Below are 24293 nucleotides of genomic sequence, written 5' to 3'. Positions count from 1 at the left end.
GAAGTGTGTGGGGTTTTCTGGGTGGGGGGGAGAAAATTGTGATTTGTATGAGAAATTTTGGGCAATATTGGGCAGTATCATTAAATTACGAATAAGTGAATAAACTTTCCATTGAAGAGTAGAGAAATGAACAGGCTGTGGAGAGGATTCGAACTCGGAAATGTGGACAGGAAATGGCTACAAGATATCTAAATATGCAACACATTTAGTAGCATTTCATAGTAGGATTTCATTCCCCCAAATCGTTTTGAAAGCAAAATCATTTCAAATCGAAAAACGAAATTAAGGCATTTTATTGGAGACTTTTGATCGCCAAAATCATTTCAAAACCAAAATAATTTCAAATCAGAAAACAAAATTAAGGCATTTATTGGGAAACTTTTGATCGCCAAAATTGTTTCAAAACCAAAATAATTTTAGATCGGAAAACGGAATTAAGGCATTTAATTGGAGACTTTCAATCTACAAAATCATCATTTCCAACATAAAAAGGACATTTTATAGAAGTTATCAAAATCATTTCAAAACCAAAAGGAAAGGAATACATTTTATTTGGGGCTTTCCATCACCTTCCTTGGGCGCATGGTATTTTTGATTTTTAATAATCATTTAAATTATTATGTTTAAGAATTATTAAAATGATTAAATACTTTGAATAATTAAAGGATTGATGTAATTAAAAAAAATTAAAAACCCATGCATTTATTTAAATCATTCAAATTAAATAATCTTTAAACTTTAAAATTATAGAAATGATTACATAATTTTTAAATTTAACAAACATTGAAATGATTAAATCATTTTTCAAATTGATAATTGAAATGATTAAATAATTGTTAAATTTAAAAATCATTGAAATGATTACCGGGTAAATGATTTTTAAAATTCAACAATTAAAACCATACTTTTCATAATTTCAAGCCTTCCAATGCCACACAGCCTTGAAAAATCTTCCCTCCCTGAATAAAAAACTCCCTTTAATTGTGTTGGGAAACCTAATTTGCATATAATTTGCAAGGCAAAGGCAAGATAGAAAGACTATTGAGAGATTTGTTCGTTCTTGGCTACTGCATGCTGCAGCCGGCTTCGGGGAGGAACTCCTGCAGGTAGGTGATGGCCACTTTGGACAGGTAAGTCATGGTGCCAAAGCGCCCGCTGGGGGCGCTGTCATAGAGCAAGGTGCAGATGCCTGTGGCGGGGTCCCTCTCCAACATGGCGTCATCTGCACCCAGGACTTTCTGCATTTGGTGCAAAAAAGGAAAGAGGAGACAAGAGTCAAGGCCAGAGAGCAGAAATCTGTGCCATGATTTCATTTTTGACACCAATGTAACCAGCTTAGCTGCTCCGTTTCCCCAGGAACTATGCTGTGGGGCCGGGTGATCGATCAATAAATCATCCCAAACAGGTGCAGAAAATCAATAAAGACAATCGGCCCAAAATACGGGTGAGATGTCGCCGTTTGGCGCCGTGATCCCACTTCTAACACCAATTTTGCAAGCAACGCTGCTCTGTTTCCCTGGGAATGGTGCTGTGGGGCTTGGGTGATCAATCAACTGCCCCACCCAAGGGTGCCCGCCCTCACCTGCTCCTGGCGGAACGCTTCATCCGCCATCTTGATGATGTCATCGATGCTGACAAGCCTCCCGGCTCCATCAAAGTCGACCTCAGCCAACAGGGTCAACACCCAGATGGTTTCCACGCAGAGCTGCCGGTATTCTGGCTGCGGGATCTTGTTCAGCGCCGACTCGACGCCAACGGCAAACTTGATCTCACCCGGTGTCATCTGTCAAAAATGGAAAATGGGCGTCAGGATTTGAACCCGTGTCCAGAGGGAAACGGTAAAGAAACCAGGGGAGACTCTCCTCTCTCTCGTTCTTGCTCTTTTCATCTCTGTTTTGATCCCTCTTTTTTAAACTCTGTTTCAATCTCTCTCTCCATCTCTCTCTTGATGTCTCTCTCTCTCTACATCACCATCTGTCTCCCTTTTTCTCTCCCTCTTATCTCTTTCCTTCTTTCTCTTTCAACCTCTCTCAAGCTTTCCATCTTTCTCTCTCTTTCAATCTCTCCATCTCTCTATGTCTCCATCTTTCCCTCATTCTCTCCCTCTCTCTCTTTATCTGTCTTTCAATTTCTCTGCCTCTCCCTGCTTCCATCTTTCTATCATCATCATCATCATCATCATCAGTATTACTATTATGTGCCAGTAGGGAAACCAAGTTGCCATTACCTCTTGGGTGGCGGAAGACGGGAGGACAAAGCCACCGATGGATAGACCGTGGCACTAGGAAGAAAAGAGTGGAAATGGAGTCACCCTCTTGACAAATTTGCACCCAGGACCTGCTCCAGAGTCACACTCAGATTTGTGCTTGCTCTAGATTCAGACTCAAAGAGACTAGCGAAAGCACCAGATTCATCCTCATGCACTTAGGATCCGAATTCAGGAGATCCGCATTCACTCCAGATTCAGCCTGGCACACTTTGGATTCATACTCAGATGTGTGCCTGCTCCAGAGTCTTGCTCAGATTTGCACACACACCAGATTCGACCTTGCACACTTCAGATCCAAACCCAGGAGATTCGCATTCACTCCATATTTGGCCTCATAAAACTCAAATCTGGGAGATTTGATCCTGTTCTGGAGTCACACCAGATTTGGCACTCACCTTCTGCAGGACCTTCCACACCTTCGGATAGAAGCCCACTGGCACCCGGTTGAGGGCGCCGTCGAGACGCCGTCGCCGTCGCCACCCGCCTTGACGCGTCTCCTTGGTGGGGCGCCAATCACCCCCCTGCTGGATTTTGCTCCGGAGCTGGGCGATTCCGGCACGCTCTGTTTTGGTGGCGCCAGCCATTTCGTGGATGGAGACACCTGGTGCCGAGTCAGCGGTCCGCACTGCAGGGAGATAGCGGGGTTCTCAGTGCTGGATCAGGGTAGAAGGGAGCCCCCAGAGGAATCTAGTCTGACCCTGCAAGGACTGACCGCTGCGCTCGACGCCAAATTCCTTTCCGCTCAGAATGTGGTGCAGGAGGCTTTTGACGTCTGATGGGCTGAGGTTCAACAAGGTCTGCGTGGCTTCGTCGGCTGGGAGAGAGGGAGGGAGAGGGGAAATGAAGAAAGAAGGGAAGAGGGCAAGGAAGGCAGAAGAAGCAGAGAATGAAAGAAAATAAAGAAGAGCAAGCAAAGAAAGAATAAAGGAAGAAGAGAAAGAAAGAAGAGAAAGCAACAAGAAAATGCCGAGAAAGGTAGGAAGAACAAAGAACAAAGAATGAAGAGAAAGGAAGAAGGAAGAGAAAGAAGAATGAAAGAAGAGAGGAATAAATAAAATGCAGAGGAAGGAAGAATGAGAAAGGAAGAAAGGAGAATGCAGGGAAAGAAAAAACATAAAAAAGAGAAAAAAGAGAAAGAAAGAGATAAAGAAGAGAAAGTAGAGGAAGGAAGGAAGGAAGGGAAAGGAAGGAATGAGAGAGGAGATGAAGGAAGGAAGAAGACAAAACAGAGGAAGAAGGAAAATGGAAAGGCAGAAAGAGCAGAAAGAGAAAGGAAGAGAAAGCAGAAAGAAGGAATGAATATAAAGAAAGAAAAGAAAGAAAGAAAGAAAGAAAGAAAGAAAGAAAGAAAGAAGCAGAGGGAAGAAGAAGAGAAAGAAGCAGAGAAAGACAATGCCATATATCTGCTATTATATGGGGAAAATACAGTATTTCTCCTATTAAACGGAGCAATCCCCTACATCTGCTATTATGCGAGGGAGGGGGTATACTGTATTTCTCCTATTATATGGCACAATGCCGTATATCCATTATATGAGAAAAATACCGTATTTCTCCTATTATATGGGACAATTTCGCCTATTTTATGGAACTGGTGGCCTTGTGACTAGGCTCCTGCCTACCTGAGCACGACAGTGACTGTGCCAGCTCGGTCGCCATCACCTGGATGATGAGCCCAATGCGGAGGCGGAACATTTCGGCAAAGAGGGCTGGCTGCGTCCGGATGTACATGGCCAGGTAAACCATAATTTCCTGGAACCAGAAGAGAGGGAGAAACTACGACTCCCAGAGGATTACGGTTCCTGGAGAGTAAATCTCCAGGGAATGAACTACGACTCCTGGAGGACTATGGTTCCCAGGGAGCAAATTTCCAGGGAACAAACCACTGTTCCCGGGAAAGCCGGGTGCCCAGAGTTCCTGGAAAACGGGGTCCCCGCCACTGTTCTCCCCAGCACCCAGCACTCACCTGGGTCAAGATGCAGACGCTAAGGTTCCCCTCACTGGCATCCTCGATCAGGCGCGTGAGCTCCTCATACGGAAGGGGGCTAGCAGGGAAAAACAGCAGAGTTGGGAAGCCGAGAGTCATGTAGTCTGACCCCGATGAAGGGAATAATGTCTCACCCGACATGAAAATTGAATCCAGGACACTGGGATCGAGAGTCGCCAGCTCTACCAACTGTTTTGTATTTTTACGCAACATTTCGATGACAAATTTAATAAGGATCATAATTTAAATTTAAATAATTTAATTTACGGAAATTAAGAATAATTTTAAAAAAGTGATAATACTAAGTTAAAAATTTTAAGCTTACATTTAATTTAAATCTGAACTTAAATTGGCAAATCTAAAAAAATTAATTTAATTTAAATGATTTAAATTTATGGAAAGTAAATATTTAAATTTTAAAAATAAGGCATTATGGTAAGTCAAAAAATTTAAGCTTACATTTAATTTAAATCTGAAATTGAATTTAAATATTTAATACCTAACCACTTTAATTTGAAAATTTAAATGTAGAATTTAAATTCAAGTTAAATGTAAATGTAAACATTCAATAATAATCATTTTGTTTTTAAGTTGTAATCATTCAACTTGTTTTTATTATTGCTTGTAAGCCGCTCTGAGCCCGGCCTTGGCTGGGGAGGGTGGGGTATAAGAAAAAATTATTATTATTATTATTATTATTAAAATTTCAAAATTTTAAGCAAAATGAATTTGGATTGTACTTAAATTTAGAAATTTTATTAGTAATTTAAAACAAAATTAGCATTAAATTTAAATCAATTAAAATGAAAATGAAAAAATGACAATAATTTATAATTTAAAATTAATATTAAATTTAAAAATTCAATCAGTAATAACAATAAATTCATACCTTTATTATTCTACATGTCATGGCCCATTTTCAGTTGGCCTGTACCAGCAAATTAAAAAGCTTTAAGTTAAATTAAATTAAATTAAGTCTCTGAAAGGAGAGATGACTTTTGTACGAGAATGCAAGAAAATCAAAATAATTAATTGATTGATTGATTAACCTAGGAAATTAAAAATGAGCCCATCCTCCCGCTCCCAGTAAGGATACTGGGACTAAGGCCAACGTGCCCCTGGTGCAAGAGACATGGGTTTGAACCCTTCTGGAGGTCCAGATACCCCCCATTTTGCCCCCGATTATCTCCCCAGTTGGGATTGCCCCCCCGATTGCCTCCATGTTGGAATGGCCCAGTGCTGGAATCGAGTGGTGACCCCAAAAACTCACGCTGAGATGGTCCGTTCGCGAGGCTCCGGGGGGAGGCCCACGGTGAGGTGCTTCTGGTGTGACAGGAGGCTGGTACAGGCCTGGGGAGAGAAAAGGGCACCTTCTCATCTACATTGACCCCCTTGAACTCTTCCCAAAAGGAGGCTGCCCAGAACCCTATTTTTTCTTCAAAATTTTAATATTTTTTCAAAATATCCCAACCTCATCTAAAGCTTCCGCCTTCTTTCTCAGGACACCGGAAATGTAGCGGATCAAGCCCCACTGCCGAGCGGTGCCAGCTTTCGAATACAGCTCCGTGAGGAGGTCACCCACGGTGGCTCCCGCCTCACCATATAGCTCCGTCTCCCAATCGGGACCCCTAAAAGGAAGTGTCCAAGTCGGAAGGGGACCCCAGAAGGTCATCCAGTCCAACACCATCTTAAAAGCCAAGAATGGCAGAGAAATAGCATTTGAGTGGGATTATGGGAAAGATTATGGGAAACAATAATATAAAATAAGGAAGGAGGGAAGAGAGAAGGGATCCTGTGCAAGTGGTCTTAAATCCCAGAGAAAGGACCCGGGGTCATCCAGTCTAACTCCCCGCAACGCAGGGCGATATACAGATTTAATCAATTCACCGAGGCCCGAAGTTCTCATGAAGGAAACGCCAATGGAAGAAAACTTTAGTTCCTACTTGAGGCTGTACAATATGGATAGGCAGTTGGCCTGATCCTGCAGGGTGGCGCAAGCCCGGAGCTGATCCACCAATGACCGGCAGTCCACGTTTCCGTCGGCATCTTTTGGGAGGTCCGCCTCGGCGGGGAAAGACGTCTGGGGGCAGGGAGGGAGGCTGGTTAAGTGAGGAGGCACCCCAAATGTCACCCAGCAAAACCCACTATGAGGGGTCTCAAAATGGAATGGGAAAACGCCCTCCCTCTTATGTAGCTTTTAAAAAAGGGAAAGAAAGAAACCTTCCCTCTGGCTTGGCTTTGAGAAATGGGAGTCTGGCATTGTGAGGGAAAAGCCTCGCTCCCAATGGGCTTCAAGAAATGGGAGGTTAGGGCAGGAGGGCAAAGCCCTCCCTCTTACGTGGCTTTAAAGAAAGGGAGGGGGAAAGGGATTTTTACCTTCTATGGGTTGGCTTTGAGAAACGAGTGTTTTCTGCAGAATTGAAAAGCTCTCCCTCTTGCATGGCTTTTCCCACCCCCAAACCCAATCAGAACTGCCTACTCACCTTGCCATCTGGCGGCGACCCCAGAAGGTGGACTGAGTGGCGTGACTCCTGGAAGAGGCTGGAAGGGATGTACATGTCGATGTCTGCAAGGAGAAGGTGGAACGGTTGGGCTGGAACCCAGAGGCCATCCAGTCTGACCCGCTTCTGGGAGGCCATACTTACTCTCCACGTGGAGCTCCTTCGCCTTCGACCGCAGAGACACCAGGTCCTGGGTGGTGCGCACCGCTGCCCGGAAGCGGTGCAAGCCGGCTTTCTGACCCACGGGCGGGAGGTGGGCCTTGGGAGCCGCCTGTTGGAGGAGATGGTCCAGGTATTGGGCCACCTCGTCACAGATGTCCGCTGGAAAAGAGGGAGGGGTGATGTTTCTCTGTGAAAAGAGGGGACATCCTACCATCCCTTCTGACATCTCTCCGATGGGATCTGGGACACCTTTAAGGCAGTGTCTGTGTAGCCCAGAAGGTCCGGATTTGAACCCTTTGCCAAAAATGGGGATGTCCTATTCCATCCCCTCCGGCTTTTCGCCGATGACATGGGACAGCACTCTGACTGGGATGCTTTTAAGTCTGCGATCAGAACAATAAGGTTCGTCTCCAGTCCGAGCGAGCGATTGCAAAGAGGGACGTCCGGAAGGTATGTTCCGGGTTCAAGCCACCAATGCCCTCTGATCGTTCTGGGTTCGAATCACAAGCCAGGATGGCTTCAAAAAAGCTGCGGCATGGGAACACAGCAAGGGCTTACCATCCGGCCCAGCATCCATGAAACTTAGGTGGGAGTGGCACGAGGTGGTGAGGAAGTCCAACAGGCGACCGGTCTGGATCCTGCAAGGATCAGAGAATCATAGGTGACCCCCGAGGGATCCCTCCGAAATCGACCATCCTAAGAATGAAATACTGGCAAAAGCTTCCCATAGATAATTCAACCCAGAGCCAGATTCTTCTGTTGGGCTGATAATGATAACGATAATAATAATTTAATTATTTGGATGCCTCCCATCTGACAGCATTAAACGATTCCTGCAATCCTCACCTCGCTCCTCCGAAATATCCGTCCTGCAATTTCCGCAGCATGGCAAAAACGGCCGGGTGGATGCCATCACCACTGTCATCTGGCCAGGCGGAAGAAAGGAATGAAAAGGGAAGAAAGGGAAGGAGAGAGAAGTTAGGATGGGAAAAGGCAGCCATCAGAATAGAAGAGAGAAGAACGAGATCGAAATAAGCAGCATAAAAGTGTGGCCATGAAAACTCAAGTCAAATCAATCCCTGAAATTCAGTGGAATTTCTGAATTATATTTTTTAAAGGAAGTCAACAGGTTGAGAGAAAGTTGAAGGAAAGTTCAAGTTAATTTGTTAAAAAGTATGATATTTAATAAATTTTTGAAATTTACCGTATTTTTCACCCCATAAGATGCACTTTTTCCCCTCCAAAAATGAAGGGGAAATCGGGGTGCGTCTTATGGGGCGAATGCCTGCAAGCCTCGTGCGCCCGGCAGGAGGTCCCACCGGGTGCGTGAGGCTTGGGGCGGCAGCCTGTCGCCCGAAGCACGGGAAGCCCTCGGGAGGGCTCCCCCTGCTTCGGGCGAGTGTCTGCAAGCCTCGCGCACCCGGTGGGACCTCCTGCCGGGTGCGCGAGGCTTGGGGCGGCAGCGGACTGCTTGTGCGCATCTAGAAGCTTGGGGCGTGCTGAGCTCAGCACGCCCCAAGCTCCTGGTGTAGCGCAGCGATCCGCTAGCCCTGGGAGAGCCCTGCGGCTCTCCCAAGACTAGCGGACTGCTTGCGCGCATGCAGAAGCTTGGGGCGCGCTGAGCTCAGCACGCCCCAAGCTTCTAGGTGCGCGCAAGCAGTCCGCTGCCGCCCCAAGCCTCGCGCACCCGGTGGGACCTCCTGCCGGGTGCGCGAGGCTTGGGGCGGCAGCGGACTGCTTGTGCGCACCTAGAAGCTTGGGGCGTGCTGAGCTCAGCACGCCCCAAGCTCCTGGTATAGCGCAGCGATCCGCTAGCCCTGGGAGAGCCCCGCGGCTCTCCCAGGGCTAGCGGACTGCTTGTCGGCACGCAGAAGCTTGGGGCGCGCTGACCTCAGCTTGCCCCAAGCTTCTGGATTAGCGCAGGGGTCCGCTAGCCCTGGGAGAGGCGCCCGGCTCTCCCACGCTAGCGGAGACCTTGCCGGCACGCAGAAGCTTGGGGCGCGCTGAGCTCCGCACGCCCCAAGCTCCTGGTGTAGCGCAGCGCACCTGGGGGGGGAAAAATAATTTTCCCCCCCTTTATTTCCCCCCCAAAAATCTAGGTGCGTCTTATGGTCCGGTGCGTCTTATGGGGCGAAAAATACGGTAAAGACCTGAAAAGTTAGAAAAAAGTAGGTCAAAAAGTTAAGTGAAATGCGCATTGATTTGTTAACATTTCTGAAATGTCATAAAAATTCAAGACAAACTGTTAAGGGAAATGCGGACTAAAGTTGAATTTGTTAAGATTTATAACATTTAATAAATTCCTGAAATTGAAATTTCAAAAAATATGGAAGTCAAAAGATTAAGGGAAAGATGCATTGATTTGTTAAAATTTCTGAAATGTAATACGAATTAAAGTCAAGCTGTTAAGTGAAATACGTATCAAAGTTGAAGTGAATTTCTTTAAACGTCTAACTTTTTTTTTAAGCGTTTATTAATTTTCCAATAAGAACATCCAATTAACATATCAAATCCAAAAAACCAAAAAATCTAAAATAAAAAATTTCCAATTGTCTTCCAAATTGTAATAATTTTTGTTTTGGCTTCCCACGGTCTGAATTCTGAAGTGTTTTCAACATCATAGTCCTGCCTCTCATCATCATCAGTGGTTTTCATAATTCCATATCGCGATTTTATCCTCCACGTTTTGTCTCTGGCTCTGGGATCCTCATTCATGTCAGAAAACAGACACTTTTTTTTCTATGGAGTGCAGATTTGTCCGTATATTATACTCTTTCAGCTGTTTTTGTTTTTCATCGCACCGCTTCATTTAATTGCATCCATTCCAGACTCTTTGAGAATTGTTATTTTGGCAGCTCCCAAATCGTTAATCTTTCCCGTCAAGCTGTTATCAAAGAAACAGAGAGAAACCTCCTTCTAAAACTCCTTGTTGATTTATTCTTAAGCAGACTGTTTGCAATGTAGCCATATATCAGACAGTTAACAATTGGCCTTTGGAATCCACCCAGTCCCCTCTCTGGGCCCTAAAGGGGGGCTGCCAGATATCCATTTAGCCCTTTCTCTTGCTCATAATAAAAAACTTCTTTTTGCAAACAGTTGTATATATAATATTGTTTCCAGTCTTTATGACCAACCATCAGTTAGCTCCTGTTTCTCTTAATCAGGGAGGTATTTCAGATATTCCATAAGTGCGTAGTGGGTAGACGCCATTTTGTTCTTTGTTTTCGTCTTTAACGGGCATTTCAAATCTTAAAAGAAAAGTGGCTGCGAATAGGTCCCAATTACATATAAAAGTCCATCTGTACTCACTTTTTGAAGAGCAATTTAGGTTCTTAATGAGGCTTGGCATGCAAAACGAATTGTTAATGTTAGAAGAAGAAGAAAAAACATACCAAGCCCCTCCAGATCCCAAACATCATGATGAGGATCTCTTTGAACTTCGATCTTTTACACCAGAGACTGTACTTACTGCAGGTTTTTTTCCAGTTTCATCAGTTCAGAGCATGTCTGTTTGGTTTTCAAATCTTTATATTTTCCCAAACAGATGCCTCTGGCTATGGGGTGGCATCACAGGAGTGTCCATCCGTTCCTTGCTCCGTGACCCAGTGCCCCTGCCGTGGGGCAAACCGCGGGTCATCGAGACAGTCCTCCCCTGCCCTGGGGAGGCTGCCAGGGCTAATTACCCCCATATCAGCCCTGAATTATCGGAACGGCTGGAGTCCGATCGTGTGGGAATCTGCCATTTCCCACCGCCAGAAACAGGAAGCCAAAACTTCTGACTTTTAATAAAGATCCAATTTGAGCTGTTAAGGGCAATATGTATGAAAGTTGAAGCAAAGTTGTTAAAAATTGTTAAAAGGGAAACGTCTACAAAAGTTGATTTGTTAAAATTCAGGCAATTTAATTGAACTTTCTGAAATTTCAAAAGGGTTTTAAATGTCAGAAATTTAATTGAAATTTAGTTGAAAATTCCAAAATTAATTTTCTGAAATTCAATTGAAATTTCTGAAATTTCAATTTATTAATTTTTTTACAAATTTATTTTAAATTTAAAACAGCATGAGACACACCAAGCATCATGTGCGAGACGGGGAAGATGATGGTGGGACGCCCTGTCATCCTCCAGCGGCTGCACAGGTAAGAGAGATCCGTACGGAGCATTTCAACGATCATTTTGTTATCGAGCGCCAGGAAGAATTGCTGCTGGTCAAGGAACTGTGAGGAGGGAGGGAGAGGTGGGTAAACAAGGGGGGGGGAGGGGAAGGGGGGGATATATTGAAACATTTTTTTGATCGTTGTATCCATGAAAGAGGAGAATGGAAAACGGTGCTTTCCCCCAGAGGGGGAAATAACAGCTATGATCAAATTGGGGATTTTTTGTTAAGAGGATAAACTAATTGGCGGCGTTCTCCTGATTCACCAAATTTGCGGGGCGGGGGGGGGGGGATTTGAAGGGGGTTGGACTGGATGACAGCCAGGGAACTTCCCACCTGTGGAGTGAAGGCAAAGATGGTGCTCCGGATATCGTAGAACTTGGAGGTGCCCAGAACGCCCATGTGGCGGAAGGGGCGCCCACTGAGGGTCATGTGCTGGTTACGACCTGTGGAGAAATAATAATAATAAATAATAATAATAATAATAATAATAATAATAATAATAATAATAATAATAATAATATAATAATAATATTATTATTTACTCCCTGCCCATCTGGCTGGGTTTCCCTAGCCACTCCAACAAAAGAAAATAGAAATACATTAAAATATCAGCGGAAGGCAGTGGAAGACAGGAGTGCCTGGCGTTCTCTGGTCCATGGGGTCACGAAGAGTCAGACACGACTAAACAACTAAACAACAACAAAGCATCAGTTGTTTAAAACTTCCCTAAAATGTCATTCAAGGAAATGTTATAGGGTTTCGAACCCGCACCTTAGATGTTGCCTTAAAGGCGCCCCACATATCTTCTGATTCTATCCTGCTCAGTTTATGTTTATTTCCCATAATCCCACTCGAATACCTTTTCTCTGCCGTTCCTCCCCTTTATTTCTAAACGGAATCAATAACTGCACATGTTTTGGGGTCAGACTAAATGACCCAAGAGTCCCTTTCTCCTCTTCCAATTCTATCTTGCTCATTTTATTTTTATTTTATTTCCCATAATCCCACTCGAATGCCTTTTCTCCACTGTTCCTCCAATTTGTAATTTTTTGGGGTCAGACTAAATGACCTGGGCTCCCTTTCCACATCACCTAATCGGGCGTAGATATGGCTGAGGATCCTCGCCGGTTGCACCCGGATCGGACAGACGCCGGAAACCGTCTCCGCCTCAATTCCCTCCTTCCTCAAAGCCGATTGGATCCCCTCCGTCTCGGCCAAGATGCATACTGTGGGGAAACCGGAGTTAATCTGGAGCCGCTCCAGTCCCGGAAAACCCCAAAACAGGCGTCAATCAAGGAATCAGAATTCAAACCCCAAACCCAAGTCTGGCCCAACCTGGGTCGTCAAAGCCTCCCGGACTAAACTCGGCTCCAATTTTATGAAATATCCTATTATCCTGGAGACTATTAAAGCACCAATAAAAATTTGGATGAATATAAATAAAAATAATAAGGATGACCCCTATCAACATGAGAAACTAACAATATAGGCCAACCCAAAATTAAAAATTGGAAATCAAGTAATAATTTGGCAAAATTGGATGAAAAAAGGTATTTTGACATTGAATCAATTAATTGATGAAAATTAAAAATTTGTGGAATATAAGACTGCAAGTAAAGTATGGATTAACCAGTGAAACACCATGGCAATACATCCAATTGAAACACATGTTGGAAAGGCAGTTTGGCTATAGCAGCATCGGAAACACCCATGCTGCTACAAGATTCAATTTGTGCAACAAAAACAAAAAGCTCTTGCACTATATATACAAAAATACACTTGCACTATATAAAACCCTACTCAACAGGAAGAAATATGATTTAGAATATGATAGACAAAAATGGAGTAAAGAGATGGGGGTACAGATAACAAATGATATATGGGAGTCAAGTCAACAGAAATAGTCTCCATGGATCTAAGACTAAGACTTATTCAGCAGAAAATAGTAATATTCCACTGGACTCCAGCAAAACTATACCAGAAGAAAATTACAAATGCAGACAACTGCTGGAGATGTGGGAGTAAAAATGCGAACTTAGTACATATGTTGATTAACTGCCCGATGATAAGATCATTTTGGTGCGAGGTGAGGATATTTATAGCAAGAGTAATAAAAAGAAATTGTTATTTAGGGGAACTGAATTTAATTCTAAATTATATTCCAGAAATATGGGAGATTTCAAGGGGTCAAAAAAAATGGATGTACCGTGCTATGTTAGAAGCAAAACAACTTGTTTTGATGAATTGGACTAGCCGCAAAAAGTTTCAATTGAGCACATGGATTGATAATATGGACAGACTAGCTACATACGAACAAATTGCATGTCGGTGCAAATTAAGAATGGATAAATATCAATAAATCTGGAAGGAATATTTAAGCGATAAGGCGGATAGTGGTGGGAAGTAGGGAGAGGAGAGAGAGGCGGGGAAATATTGTTAAAAAGGTGGTCATAGGTATATCAATGTATCCAAATCTGAATTGTCAAACTGTGTTATTATTGTTATTATGGTTTTTGTTGTATGTGTCTTTTGTGGTTGATGTTTTTTTTTCCAAATAAATTTTTATTAATTTTCCAACATAATTATACAATTTTATCCAAATTTTAACAAATTAATTCAAATTAATTGGTTGATGTTTGTATCAAAAAATTATTAAATAATTTTATTTTATTTTTACCCCCCCCCCCGGAATGGGCTTACCTTGGACCACCACGTCTGGCTTGGGGACGGTCGAGAAGCGCCGGTTGAGAGGATCAATTTCACCCGGCGCCAGGAAGCCCTAAGGAGGGGGGAGACGGGTTTGATTCCAGAGCAGGACCCTGAACCTGGGACCCCGGGCACCCAAGGGTGCTCACCTCAGAAAGGAGGCACCCCAAGATGTACAAGGACTGGCCCCACATCAACGGCAGCTTCCCCATCGGAACCCGGTCCACCGTGTGAGGGTTTTGGCATTCCTCGTCGACCTGCAGGGAGAGAAGGTTGCGGGTTCTAGAAATGGGAATCCAGACGGCAGACCCCCCCCAAATAAAACCGCTCACCTTGTCCGATGGGACGCTGTAGAGTTCTGGGATCAAGCGGATCCCGTCCTTCCCCTTGATGAGGATGCCTTCCAGGGCTTCCCGGTACTCCTGGACCTTTGGACAGATGCATCAATCAGGGAATCGGAATTTGAACCCTGAACCCAACCCGGGTCATCAAAGCCCCCCCCCCAACCTGCTCGTCATTGCCGCGAAAGATTCCATCAATCAGCAGGTAGGTCCAAAAGAGTGGCCACTCGCACTCGATACTCTCGAAAAGCTTCAGCTCGGAGGGTTCGTAGTAGAGGCGTTGGGGGTCCTGGGAAAATAAGAAAATAAATAAGTTAAAGTAAAGAAATGAATATAAAAATGAAATGAACAAATAAAATAAAAACTAAAAACAAACAAACAAAATTAAAATTGAAAAACATATAAAATAACAAAACAAAACAGAACAGAACAAAACTCACCTCTTTGGGAGTCCGGTAGCCATCGCGGAGGAACCGGCAACAACCGTAGCGACCCTTTGGAAGAGGAGGAAGGGGAAACTGCTTTACAAATAATTTTTACTGATTTTTCCCAATGTGACTTTTTAAAAAAGAAATGAGAAAATGATTAATTTTTAAAGAAAAAATTAAAAAATTATTTGTTTTATTTGTGTTTTTTTTCTTTAAAACATTACATCTCCCCCCCCAAAAAAATCTGACTTCCCCCAATTTCCCCCCTGAAAAATTCTTTGATTTTTGGGGGGAGAATTTTTCATTTTCTTTGAATGCTTTTTTTGCCTGAAAAGAATTAATTGTTTTGAGAAATCCTTATTGTTTCCAAATGATTTCGGCCATTCCAAAAAAAAAACTCTGAATCTTTTCTGAAAATCATTCCCCCCCCCAAAAATTCTTTGAATCTTTTTTATTCCCCCAGGAAATGGAATATTTTTTGAAAATTTTTGCCTGCAGCTTGTCGATGATTTCCTGCTTGGTTTTCTCCACCACCTCAGCGTCCTCGACGGCAAAGGCTGGGTACGAGATGATGGACAGGAGGCTGGCGTCAATCTCCTTAGAAGCCGACGCCCTCGGCAGCATCGAATGGAGGATGGACTGCGGGGAGAGGCAGACGAATCATAGAGCACCATCCTAGAAGGGTCATCTGGTCTAACCCCCTCAAGAAAAGAGAGACCAGGAAAGCAGGATCCAATCACAGAGCCGGAAGAGACCTGAGGGCCACCAAATTTCAAGGCTAATTTCAAATTGTGAAAGTGAGTTTAAAATTTTTAACTGTTAATGTTAATTTAAAATTTTAAATGTTTTCAATTTCAAAGTTCCCATGTTAGTTTTAAATTTAAATTTTTTAATGTTAATTTTAAATGTTAATTTATTTTTTCTTTATTTTAAATTTTAAATGTTAATTTTAAGTTTTAAATGTTAATTTAAAATTTTAATGTTAATAATTTTGTTTGATGCCATTTTTTTCTTAATTGTTCCATTTTCCTTGTTAATTTAAAATTGTAAAGTTTCAATGTCCATTTAAAATTTCCATTTCTATTCAATTTCAATTTTCAATTTTAAAAGTCTCAGGCATCCGGGACGGGTGGCCCTCTGAGCTCTGCGTTCCAAACAAACACCCTGAGGAGGAGGCTACCTAGAACCCTCTGGATTTTAATTTTGGGAATTTTCTAAATTGTAAATTTTCAAAATTTTCAGAAATTAAAGTATTTCGGTAACTCGACCCCCCCCCCCGCCGAACCCAGGTCTGTACCAGGCAGTGCTGCACCTCGTCCGACAACACATGGATCACTGATTGAGGGCTTCCGTTGGCCCCGAAGAGGTCCAGCTCATCCAAGGCCTCCAGGGCTGCCTGCAGAGGGAGAAAGAGCACCCATGGATGAGCACCCATGCTTAGGCACCCCTGAGTGGGCACCTGATCCCGCCTCGCCCCGTGCCTCTCACCTTGGCCATGCCGACTGAGCTGGCATTGAGCTCTGTGATGCCCCGGTTAGTCTTGTCGCCACGTTCCCAGATCCCGAAATCCTGCCCCACAAAAAACATGGGTTATTATTATTATTGGGGGTATTAGGGGCTACTGTTTTTATTATTGCTATTACTAGCAGCTATTATGATCCTGAGTTCGAATTATGGGCTTATTATTTTTATGAGGAATTATTCTGAGGGGTGTTTGTTATTCTTAGGGGTTTGTTATTCTTATTTGGTTGACCATTTTTATTAGGGGTTATTATTATTGATATTATTAGGAGTTACAGTAGTACCTCGGGTTACAGACGCTTCAGGTTACAGACTCCGCTAACCCAGAAATAGTACCTCAGGTTAAGAACTTTGCTTCAGGATGAGAACAGAAATCGTGCTCTGGCGGTGCAGTGGCAGCGGGAGGCCCCATTAGCTAAAGTGGTCTTCAGGTTAAGAACAGTTTCAGGTTAAGAACGGACCTCCAGAACGAATTAAGTTCTTAACCTGAGGTACTACTGTATTACGATCATGGGTTCCTATAATTTTTTATTTTTTAGTGGGTTTATTCTTCTTAGGTTTGTTACTCATAGGGGTTATTATTATTGTGGTTTATTAGGAGTGACTGTTTTTATTAGGGGATATTATTATTATTGCTATTATTAGGGACTTATTACAATCATGGGTTCGGATCAAGCGTTTATTATTTTTATTAGGGGTTCTTCTTAGGTGTGATTCTTTGGGGTTTCTTATTCTGTGGGGTTATTATTCTTATTAGGGGCAATTATTATTGCTATTATTAGGGGTTATTATTTTATGGGTTATTTTTATTATTTTATGGGTTATTCTTATGTCTTATTATTATGATGGGTTATTATGGGTTATATTCATTATGGATTAGTACTAGGGGTTATTATTTTTATGGATTACTAATATGGGTTATTATTCTTATGAGGTATTATTCTTATATTATTCTTATTAGGGGTTACAATTTTTATTAGGGGTTATTTTTCTTGCTATTATTAGGAGTTATTATGATCGGATTAAGGGTCTATTATTTTTATTATGATTTATTTTTATGGGTTGTTCTTATGGCTAATTATTATTATTATGATGTGTTAGCATTAAAGGTTATTACTTTCATTGATTCCTACTATGGTTTATTATGCTAATAGGTTGTTCTTAGGGGCTTTTATTCTAATGGGTAATTATTATTTATAATTTTTATTATGGGTTGTTATTATGGGTTATTTTTATGGATTATTATTTTTATTAAGGATTATTCTTACAGCTTAATATTATCATGGTTGTTATGTTTTTTATGGGTTAGTATTAGGGGTTGTTATTTTTACAGATTCCTGTTATGGGTTTGTTATTCTGAACGGTTCTTATCGTAATGGGTTCTTATCGGTTTCTATTTTTATTGTGATTATTTTTCTCAGGGGCTGCACTCGGTGCCACCCACCCCAACCCACCGCCGTTTTATACGCTGCTTCTATGTAGAAAACCAGGTTTTGCACGAAGTTTACTTCATCCAGGCTGTGGACGATATGCAGCCCTGCAAAAAGAAAGGTAATAATAGAATAAAATTAAAGAATGAAAAATGTATTTTTTATAAATACATGTATATATAGTATACTATATATATAAATATATATATATACAGCATAATAATAAAAAACAATAATAAAAATAAAAAACAATAATAAAAACAGAATAAATAAAATAATAATAGAAAACCAAAACAACAACAACAATAATACATTAATAATAAAATAATAATAATAATAGCAGAATAAAATAAAAGAATAAAAGAATGAAAGAATAAAATAAATAAATAAATAAAATAAAAGAATTAAATAAAATATCTCACCTGATGCCGTCATCTGGGCCAGCATTAGGAGGTACAAGGAGGTGGCGTCCAGTTGCAAGTGACCCCACTGGTCGTCACCAACGACGGTGGCGCAGGTTCCGGGTGCGAATTTGGCATGCAGAGCATCGCGGGGGCTCTGGGTATATTTAAAGGCCTCCACTTTGTCCACCTGGAAGAAAAATGGGACATCTAACCTGACCCCAAATATCAGCTCTGGGAAATGCTGGAAAAACCTCCCTGTGTGGTCCATAAAATGGCAGGGAATTGAGGGATGGGACACCCCAGTGGTCATTTAGCCGGACCCCAAATATCAGATCCGGGAAATGTTGCAAAAACATGGGAAGGTACACCTAGCGGTCATCAAGCCAGATCCCCTACCTGTCTCATCATGCACTGCAGCAGGCCTCGCATCAGCTTGACCACGCTCTGCGGGGAGAAGAAAAACGTCACTGTAAACTCAAAACTCGAACTCAGGACGAACAACCCCAAAGCTCCTCCAACCCAGGCCTGAGGCCAGGGGTCGAATTGCCGACCTGGAGATCTGCAGCCAATGGAGTTTGTTTGTCTGTATCTCGTTTTTTCTGCTCTGCTTTTCGACTTGGCATTTCAGGCATTTGGCCTAGGAATCGGGTTTCGATCTCGCCCCCACCCCCGCCCCGGGGTCATGTCAGGACAGGCCGAAAACAGCTGCCCCGGCTGAGTGGCGCTGCGGCTCTCAGGTTACAGCGCGAGGTAGGGAGATGTATTGCCAGCAAGGAGGACCCAAAAGAGGATTCCCAAGAAGGGTGCTTCCCCACCCCAGGGTCGGGGGGGGGGAGCCAGTCTTTTGGGGAATGGGTTTTTGGGTTGTGGGTGCGAGTTCTTTACCCACCAGGAAGCCTTCAGGCCAGAGGGGTGGCAGCCTAGCAATATGCTCGGCGCCTTGGAAAATATTATTTTGAATTTCATTTCATTTTCACTTTGTTATTGTGTTCTATCTTATTGTATTGTATTTTTCTTTTCTTTTAATTTTCTTTCCATTTCTCTCTTCCTAATTTAATTTATTATTGTATTTATTATTGTATTTTATTATTATTTTTTGTTATTTTTACTTAATTATTATATTCCATTTCTATCTTATTGGACTTTATTACATTACATTATTTCATTTTTCTCTTTTCTTTTAATTTCTATTTTTTTCTGTTTTTCTGTTTTCTTTTCTTTTTTTCTTTTCATTTAATTTCTTTCCTTTCCATGTTATTTTCTTTTCATTTCCTTTATCTTAATTTCTTTCCTTTCCTTTCAATTTATTTATTTTCTTTTTTTCTTTTCTTTTCTTTTAATTTCTTTCCCTCCCTATTTTATTTTATATTATTTTATATTATTTTATATTATTTTCCAACTTTGCCCTAGTTACCTGCTCCAGCTCATACGCCTTGGCCTTGTCCTCGTCGCGGTCAGCATTCTTGCGGTAAGCCAATCCCAGCGCCCAAACTGCCAGGACGCTGTAGACATTGTCGCGGACCCAGGCGTCCGGGTGGTCAGCGCTGGCTGGCAGCAGGCCCGTCACGGGGTTCTGCAGAGAGATGGGCCTGTTGAACACCTGCCTGCTTGCACACCCTGTAAAAAGCCCTGTTGAATATCTGCCTGCCTACCAGACATTTCCATGCCTTCAAACCCTTTAAAAAAAACCTACTGCTCCGCCTGTTGAACTTCAACTGCTTGGGTGCCGGACATTTCCATGCCTGCCCGTCGTACAAAAAGCCACTGTCTGCTGCTCTGACTTGAACTCCTGCCTGCCTGCTGAACATTTCCATGCCTTCACACAATGCAAAAGGCCGTTCGTTTGCTGCTCCACCTGTTAAACTTTGGTCTGCCTAGGTGCTGAACATTCCTTCATGTCCTGCAAAAAGTGCTGTCCAACTGCTTCCATGCTGAACATTCCCATGCCTTCCCATCCTGCAAAAAGCCCGTCTTTGCCACTCCGCCTGTTGAACGTGCGGAACATTTCCATGCCCATAAGCCCTGCAAAAAGCCTCATCTGTCGCTCCACCTGTTGAACTCCCATCTGCCTGCACATCCTGATATTTCCCTCATCCACCTCTCCACTTGTAAATCCTGCCTGCTTACTCATCCTTGAAAATGCCCCATCCGCAGCTCCACCCGTTGAAATTCTGTCTGCCTGTTGAACATTTCCATGGCTTCATGCACTGCAAAAAGCCCTAGTCTGCCGCTCCACCTGTCAAACTCCCATCTGCCTGCACGCTGAGCATTTCCATACCTGTCACCCACTGCTCTGCCTGTTGAACATCCGCCTGCCTGCCTGCATGCTGAACATTTCCAAAGTCTTCCCGCCCTGCAAAAAGGCCCCATCCACTGCTCCACCGGATGACCACCCACCTGCCCTCACACAATGCAAAAAGCCCTGTCCGCCACTCCACCTGTTGAACTCCCGTCTGTGTGCAAACCCTGAAAAAGCCCTCATATGCCACTTCACCTGTTAAACGTCCACCTGCATATGTGCTGAACATTTCCATATGTTTACGCCCAGCAAAAAAAGCCATCCACTGCTAAACCTGTTTAACTCCCGTCTGCCTACTCACCCTAGAAAATGCCCCATCTGCTGCTCCAGCTCTTGAACTTCTGCCTGCCTGTGTGCTGAACATACCCATGCCTGCCCATACTTGAAAAAGCCTCATCTGTTGCTGCACCTGTTGAACTCCCACCTGCCTGCACACCCTGAAAAATCCCTCATCCGCTGCTCTACCTGTAACTCCCGCCTGCCTACTTGTCCTAGAAAATGCCCCATCTGCTGCTCCGCCTGTTGAATTTCTGCCTGCCTCCATGCAGAACATTTCCATGGCTTCATGCACTGCAAAAAACCTCACCCATAGTTCCACCTGTTGAACTTCAGCCTGCCTGCGTTCTGGACATTTCCATTCCAACCCCCATCCACTGCTTCATCTGTTGGGCTCCCGCCTGCCTGCAAAAAACCCACCCACCTGCTGAACTTCCGGCCTGCACCCCGAACATTTCTATGCCTGCATTAAATGCAAAAAAGCCCCGTTTGCCGCATCGCCTGTTTAACTCCCACTTGCCCAAAAGCCCCGCCCACCTGTTGAACTTACGCCTGCCTATTTCTATGCCTGCCCGCCATACAAAAAAGACCCGTCCTCCGCTCTACCTGTTGAACTCCTTCTTGCCTGCAAAAAAGCTCCGCCTATTGAATTCCCGCCTGCCTCCCTGCAAAAAACCCACCCACCTGTTGAACTTCCGCTGGCTTTCAGGCCGAACATTTCCACGCCTGCATTCAAGGCAAAAAAGCTGTTCGCTGCACCACCTGTTGAACTCCCACCTGCCCGCCTACACCCCAAACCCTACGCTCCGCTCCATCCGTTGAACCTCCGCCTGCCTGACCTGGTGCCCGAGGATCGTTTTCTGAACGAGGCGGGCATAGCCGTCCAAGCGGACCCCAGAATTGCTCCTGCTCCGCATGACTCTCAAGCTGCTCTGGAGCCCAGCTGGTGCGCCAACGTAACCAACCTCTCCTGGCCCCGCCTACTTAACCCCTCCTCTGCAGACACCGAACTCCCGATCCACCCGCTCTATACGACACTGCCCAGCAGAAAAGGGGTTAAAGCGCCTCTTGCCGACCCTGGCAGCGCGGTAGCCCAAGAGACCGAAACCCTTACCAAAAAAAAAACCGGGGCTCAGACTGATCCCCGGGAGCCGCTCCACCAGAAGCGGGGCTTCTGCGCCGAATCCTCACCTCCGCCCCGCCCATCGGGGTGTGGACTAGGGCCCTGCCAGGACCTGCACCCGGCGTCTCCGGATAGCTCCTATTATACTGAGCGGTTTGGCCTGAAGCGTTTCGGGAAAGGCGTTCCCCCTTGCGGGCAGAGAAGGAACTGCGTCTACTCCTTCGTGTTTTCTTACTAGTTTTTATTTGTTATTATTGCTTTCTTCCTAATAATTATAACAATCATAATAACACTTTCTTCCTCTTTTTATTATTTTCTTCTTAAGTTGCTTTATTATTAGTATTGCTTTCTTCTTAATAAACAATTTTTCTTTTTGCTTTGTTTTCTTTTTCTTCTTTCCTTCTTACTGATACTACTACTACTACTACTAAATTTTTATTTATACCCCACCCTCCCCAGCCAAGACCGGGTTCAGGGAGGCTAACAACCAATACAGTGGTACCTCGCAAGACGAACGCCTCGCAAGACGGAAAACCCGCTAGACGAAAGGGTTTTCCGATTTGGAGGCGCTTCGCAAGACGAATTTCCCTATGGGCTTGCTTCGCAAGACGACAGCCCATAGGGAAATATCCGGGACAGCGGGGAAGCGCAGCGCGTCTTCCCCACTGTCCTCGGACCTCCTCCGAAGCCGGGCGGTGGGGCGGGAACGCCTCCTCCCGCCGCCGCCGGGCTTTGGAACGATGCTCCGAAGCCGGGCGGCGGGGCGGGAACACCTTCTGAAGGCGGGCGAAAGTCTTTGTTCCCCCCTGCCTGCCTTCCCGGGAGAGCGGAGAAACACAGCGCGTTTCTCCGCTGTCCCGGAGGGCTTTTGAAGGCAGGCGGGGGGGAGCAAAGACTTTCACCCCCCGCCCGCCTTCAGAAGAGGTCCAGGTCCAGGACCTCTTCTGAAGGCTGGCGGGGGGCAAAAGTCTTTGTCCCCCCTGCCTGCCTTCCCAGGGGCTTTTAAATTGCCCCGGACAGCGGAGAAGTCCTCCGCTGTCCCAGGGCGATTTTAAAATGCCGCCCGCCAGCATTTTAAGATCGCCCGGACAGCGGAGAAGTCCTCCGCTGTCCCGGGTTTTTTAAAATGCTGGGGGTGGGAAGAAAAGCCCTTGTCCCCCCCCCCCAGCCTTCAGAAGAGGTCCGGGGACAGACTGTCCCCGGACCTGGTCTGAAGGCGGTTTCCCTAGGAACGCATTAATTGATTTTCAATGCATTCCTATGGGAAACCGTGCATCGCAAGACGAAAAACTCGCAAGACGAAGAGACTTGCGGAACGAATTAATTTCGTCTTGCGAGGCACCACTGTAATAAAAACAAGTTGATGAAAATACAATTTAAAAGATTAAGATACAACATTAAAACAATTAGGGAGCAATCTCATCATAGGGGGAGAAAGGAAAAAGAAAAAGGGGGAGGGAATCAAACTGATTCTGAGCCAAAGGCCAGGCCCTGCGGAAAGAGATCAGATCCCGCAGGGCCCTGGTCTCAAGAGTCAAAGCATTCCACCAGGCTGGAGCCAGTGTTGAGAAGGCCCTGGCTCTGGTTGAGGCTAATCTAACTTCCTTAGGGCCCGGGACCTCTAGCGTGTTGCTATATATGGACCTTAAGGTCCTCCATGGGGCATACCAGGAGAGGCGGTCCCATAGGTACGAGGGTCCTAGGCCGTGGAGGGCTTTAAGAGCCCTTCACATTTTCTTCCTTTCTTCATAAGCAATAACACTTATTGCTTTATTATTACTTTTTTCTTATTATTGCTTTCTTATTGTTAAGAAGGAAGCAATAAGAAAGCAGCACTAAGAAGGAACAATAAGAAAGCCTTATTATTGCTTTTATTATTATTTTAAAAAAAGCAATAATAATGCTTTCTTCTTACTGCTCCTTTCTTCTTAGTATTGTATGGCTTTCTTATTCCTTCCTTCTTAACAGTAAGAAAGCAATAACCCACCATGATGGGCAGAGATGGGACTCAAGGTTCATCTATCTCAACCCGCTGAAATGCAGGAACTGCACCATAGAATAGGCAGTCAGCTAGTCAGGAGAAATGCCCTGGAAATGCCACTTATATTTAGCCTGCCACTTATATTTCGGTCTCGGGTTCGGATTTAGATCAGAGCAAGGAGTCCCTCCAAAAGGCATCGGCGGCTGTCACTTGATATTCAGCTCCCTTCCCTGTAACTCAAAAGGCCTTTTTGTTGGCTGCTAATAATTGCATTTTGACCAAACTGCGGGAGGCAGTGGAAGACAGGAGTGCCTGCCGTGCTCTAGTCCATGGGGTCATGAAGAGTCAGACATGACTAAACGACAATAATTACATTTGTTACTGTAAAAACTGCAACCGTTATTTGTGATAATAGCTGCAATCATTATTGCAATAATAACTGTGTTCGTTGTTGCAATAACTGCAATAGTTATTGTAATAATAACTGCAATTATTGCAATAATGGCAACCATCATTGTAGTACTAACGGCGATAATTATTGCGATAATAATGGCAATCATTATTGTATGCAATTATTTTTTGTAATAATACCTGCCACCGTTATTGTAATAATAATTGAAATTATTTTTCCAAGGGCCAAGTAGGAGCCGGCCCCAAATGTTTCCAGGCGGAAATAAGAATAAAGCCACTCAAGAGGAGCCCCAGAGC

The 24293-nt window shown here is 44.0% G+C and overlaps 1 protein-coding gene across 4 annotated transcripts; it reads right to left on the bottom strand.

Moving 5' to 3' along the window:
* Positions 1 to 275: 275 nt before the first annotated feature.
* PHKA1 (phosphorylase kinase regulatory subunit alpha 1) lies at positions 276 to 21467 on the bottom strand. Of its 4 annotated transcripts, none has more exons than XR_014521352.1 (31): positions 21166 to 21467; positions 19321 to 19479; positions 18303 to 18350; positions 17925 to 18093; positions 17527 to 17609; positions 16040 to 16120; positions 15849 to 15947; positions 15044 to 15190; positions 14564 to 14617; positions 14290 to 14412; positions 14115 to 14210; positions 13932 to 14039; positions 13777 to 13855; positions 12168 to 12302; positions 11410 to 11519; positions 10990 to 11134; positions 7766 to 7844; positions 7478 to 7557; positions 6902 to 7078; positions 6740 to 6822; positions 6200 to 6336; positions 5728 to 5884; positions 5527 to 5606; positions 4236 to 4314; positions 3892 to 4021; positions 2982 to 3083; positions 2665 to 2894; positions 2228 to 2281; positions 1583 to 1783; positions 456 to 1238; positions 276 to 378 (listed from the first exon to the last, which is right to left on the bottom strand). XR_014521352.1 is itself a non-coding variant. In XM_083484871.1 (30 exons), the coding sequence occupies exons 3-30, from the start codon at positions 18333 to 18335 to the stop codon at positions 1065 to 1067; spliced, it is 3225 nt and encodes a 1074-aa protein (XP_083340997.1). In that variant the 5' UTR covers positions 18336 to 18350; positions 19321 to 19479; positions 21166 to 21467; the 3' UTR covers positions 276 to 1064. The 4 variants fall into 4 exon arrangements, 2 of the variants coding, with proteins under 2 accessions (XP_083340997.1, XP_083340996.1); XR_014521353.1 differs by having other exon boundaries at positions 21321 to 21466; XM_083484871.1 differs by having other exon boundaries at positions 276 to 1238.
* Between the last annotated feature and the right edge of the window lie 2826 nt (positions 21468 to 24293).

The sequence above is a fragment of the Podarcis liolepis genome (genome assembly GCF_965112155.1).
Source record: "Podarcis liolepis genome assembly, chromosome: Z".
NCBI lineage: Eukaryota > Metazoa > Chordata > Lepidosauria > Squamata > Lacertidae > Podarcis > Podarcis liolepis.
This window is presented reverse-complemented; position numbering and strand designations above follow the sequence as displayed.

What these genes read in the sequence shown, in the direction of transcription:
- PHKA1 (XM_083484870.1), bottom strand. Translation starts at nt 21,398, where the DNA reads ATGCGGAGCAGGAGCAATTCTGGGGTCCGCTTGGACGGCTATGCCCGC. An exon ending in TCTTTGCCTTCACTCCACAG is followed by an intron (nt 11,135 to 11,409) that starts GTGGGAAGTTCC and finishes CCCTCCTCACAG; the next exon opens with TTCCTTGACCAGCAGCAATT. An exon ending in ATTTGGCGTCGAGCGCAGCG is followed by an intron (nt 2,895 to 2,981) that starts GTCAGTCCTTGC and finishes ATCTCCCTGCAG; the next exon opens with TGCGGACCGCTGACTCGGCA.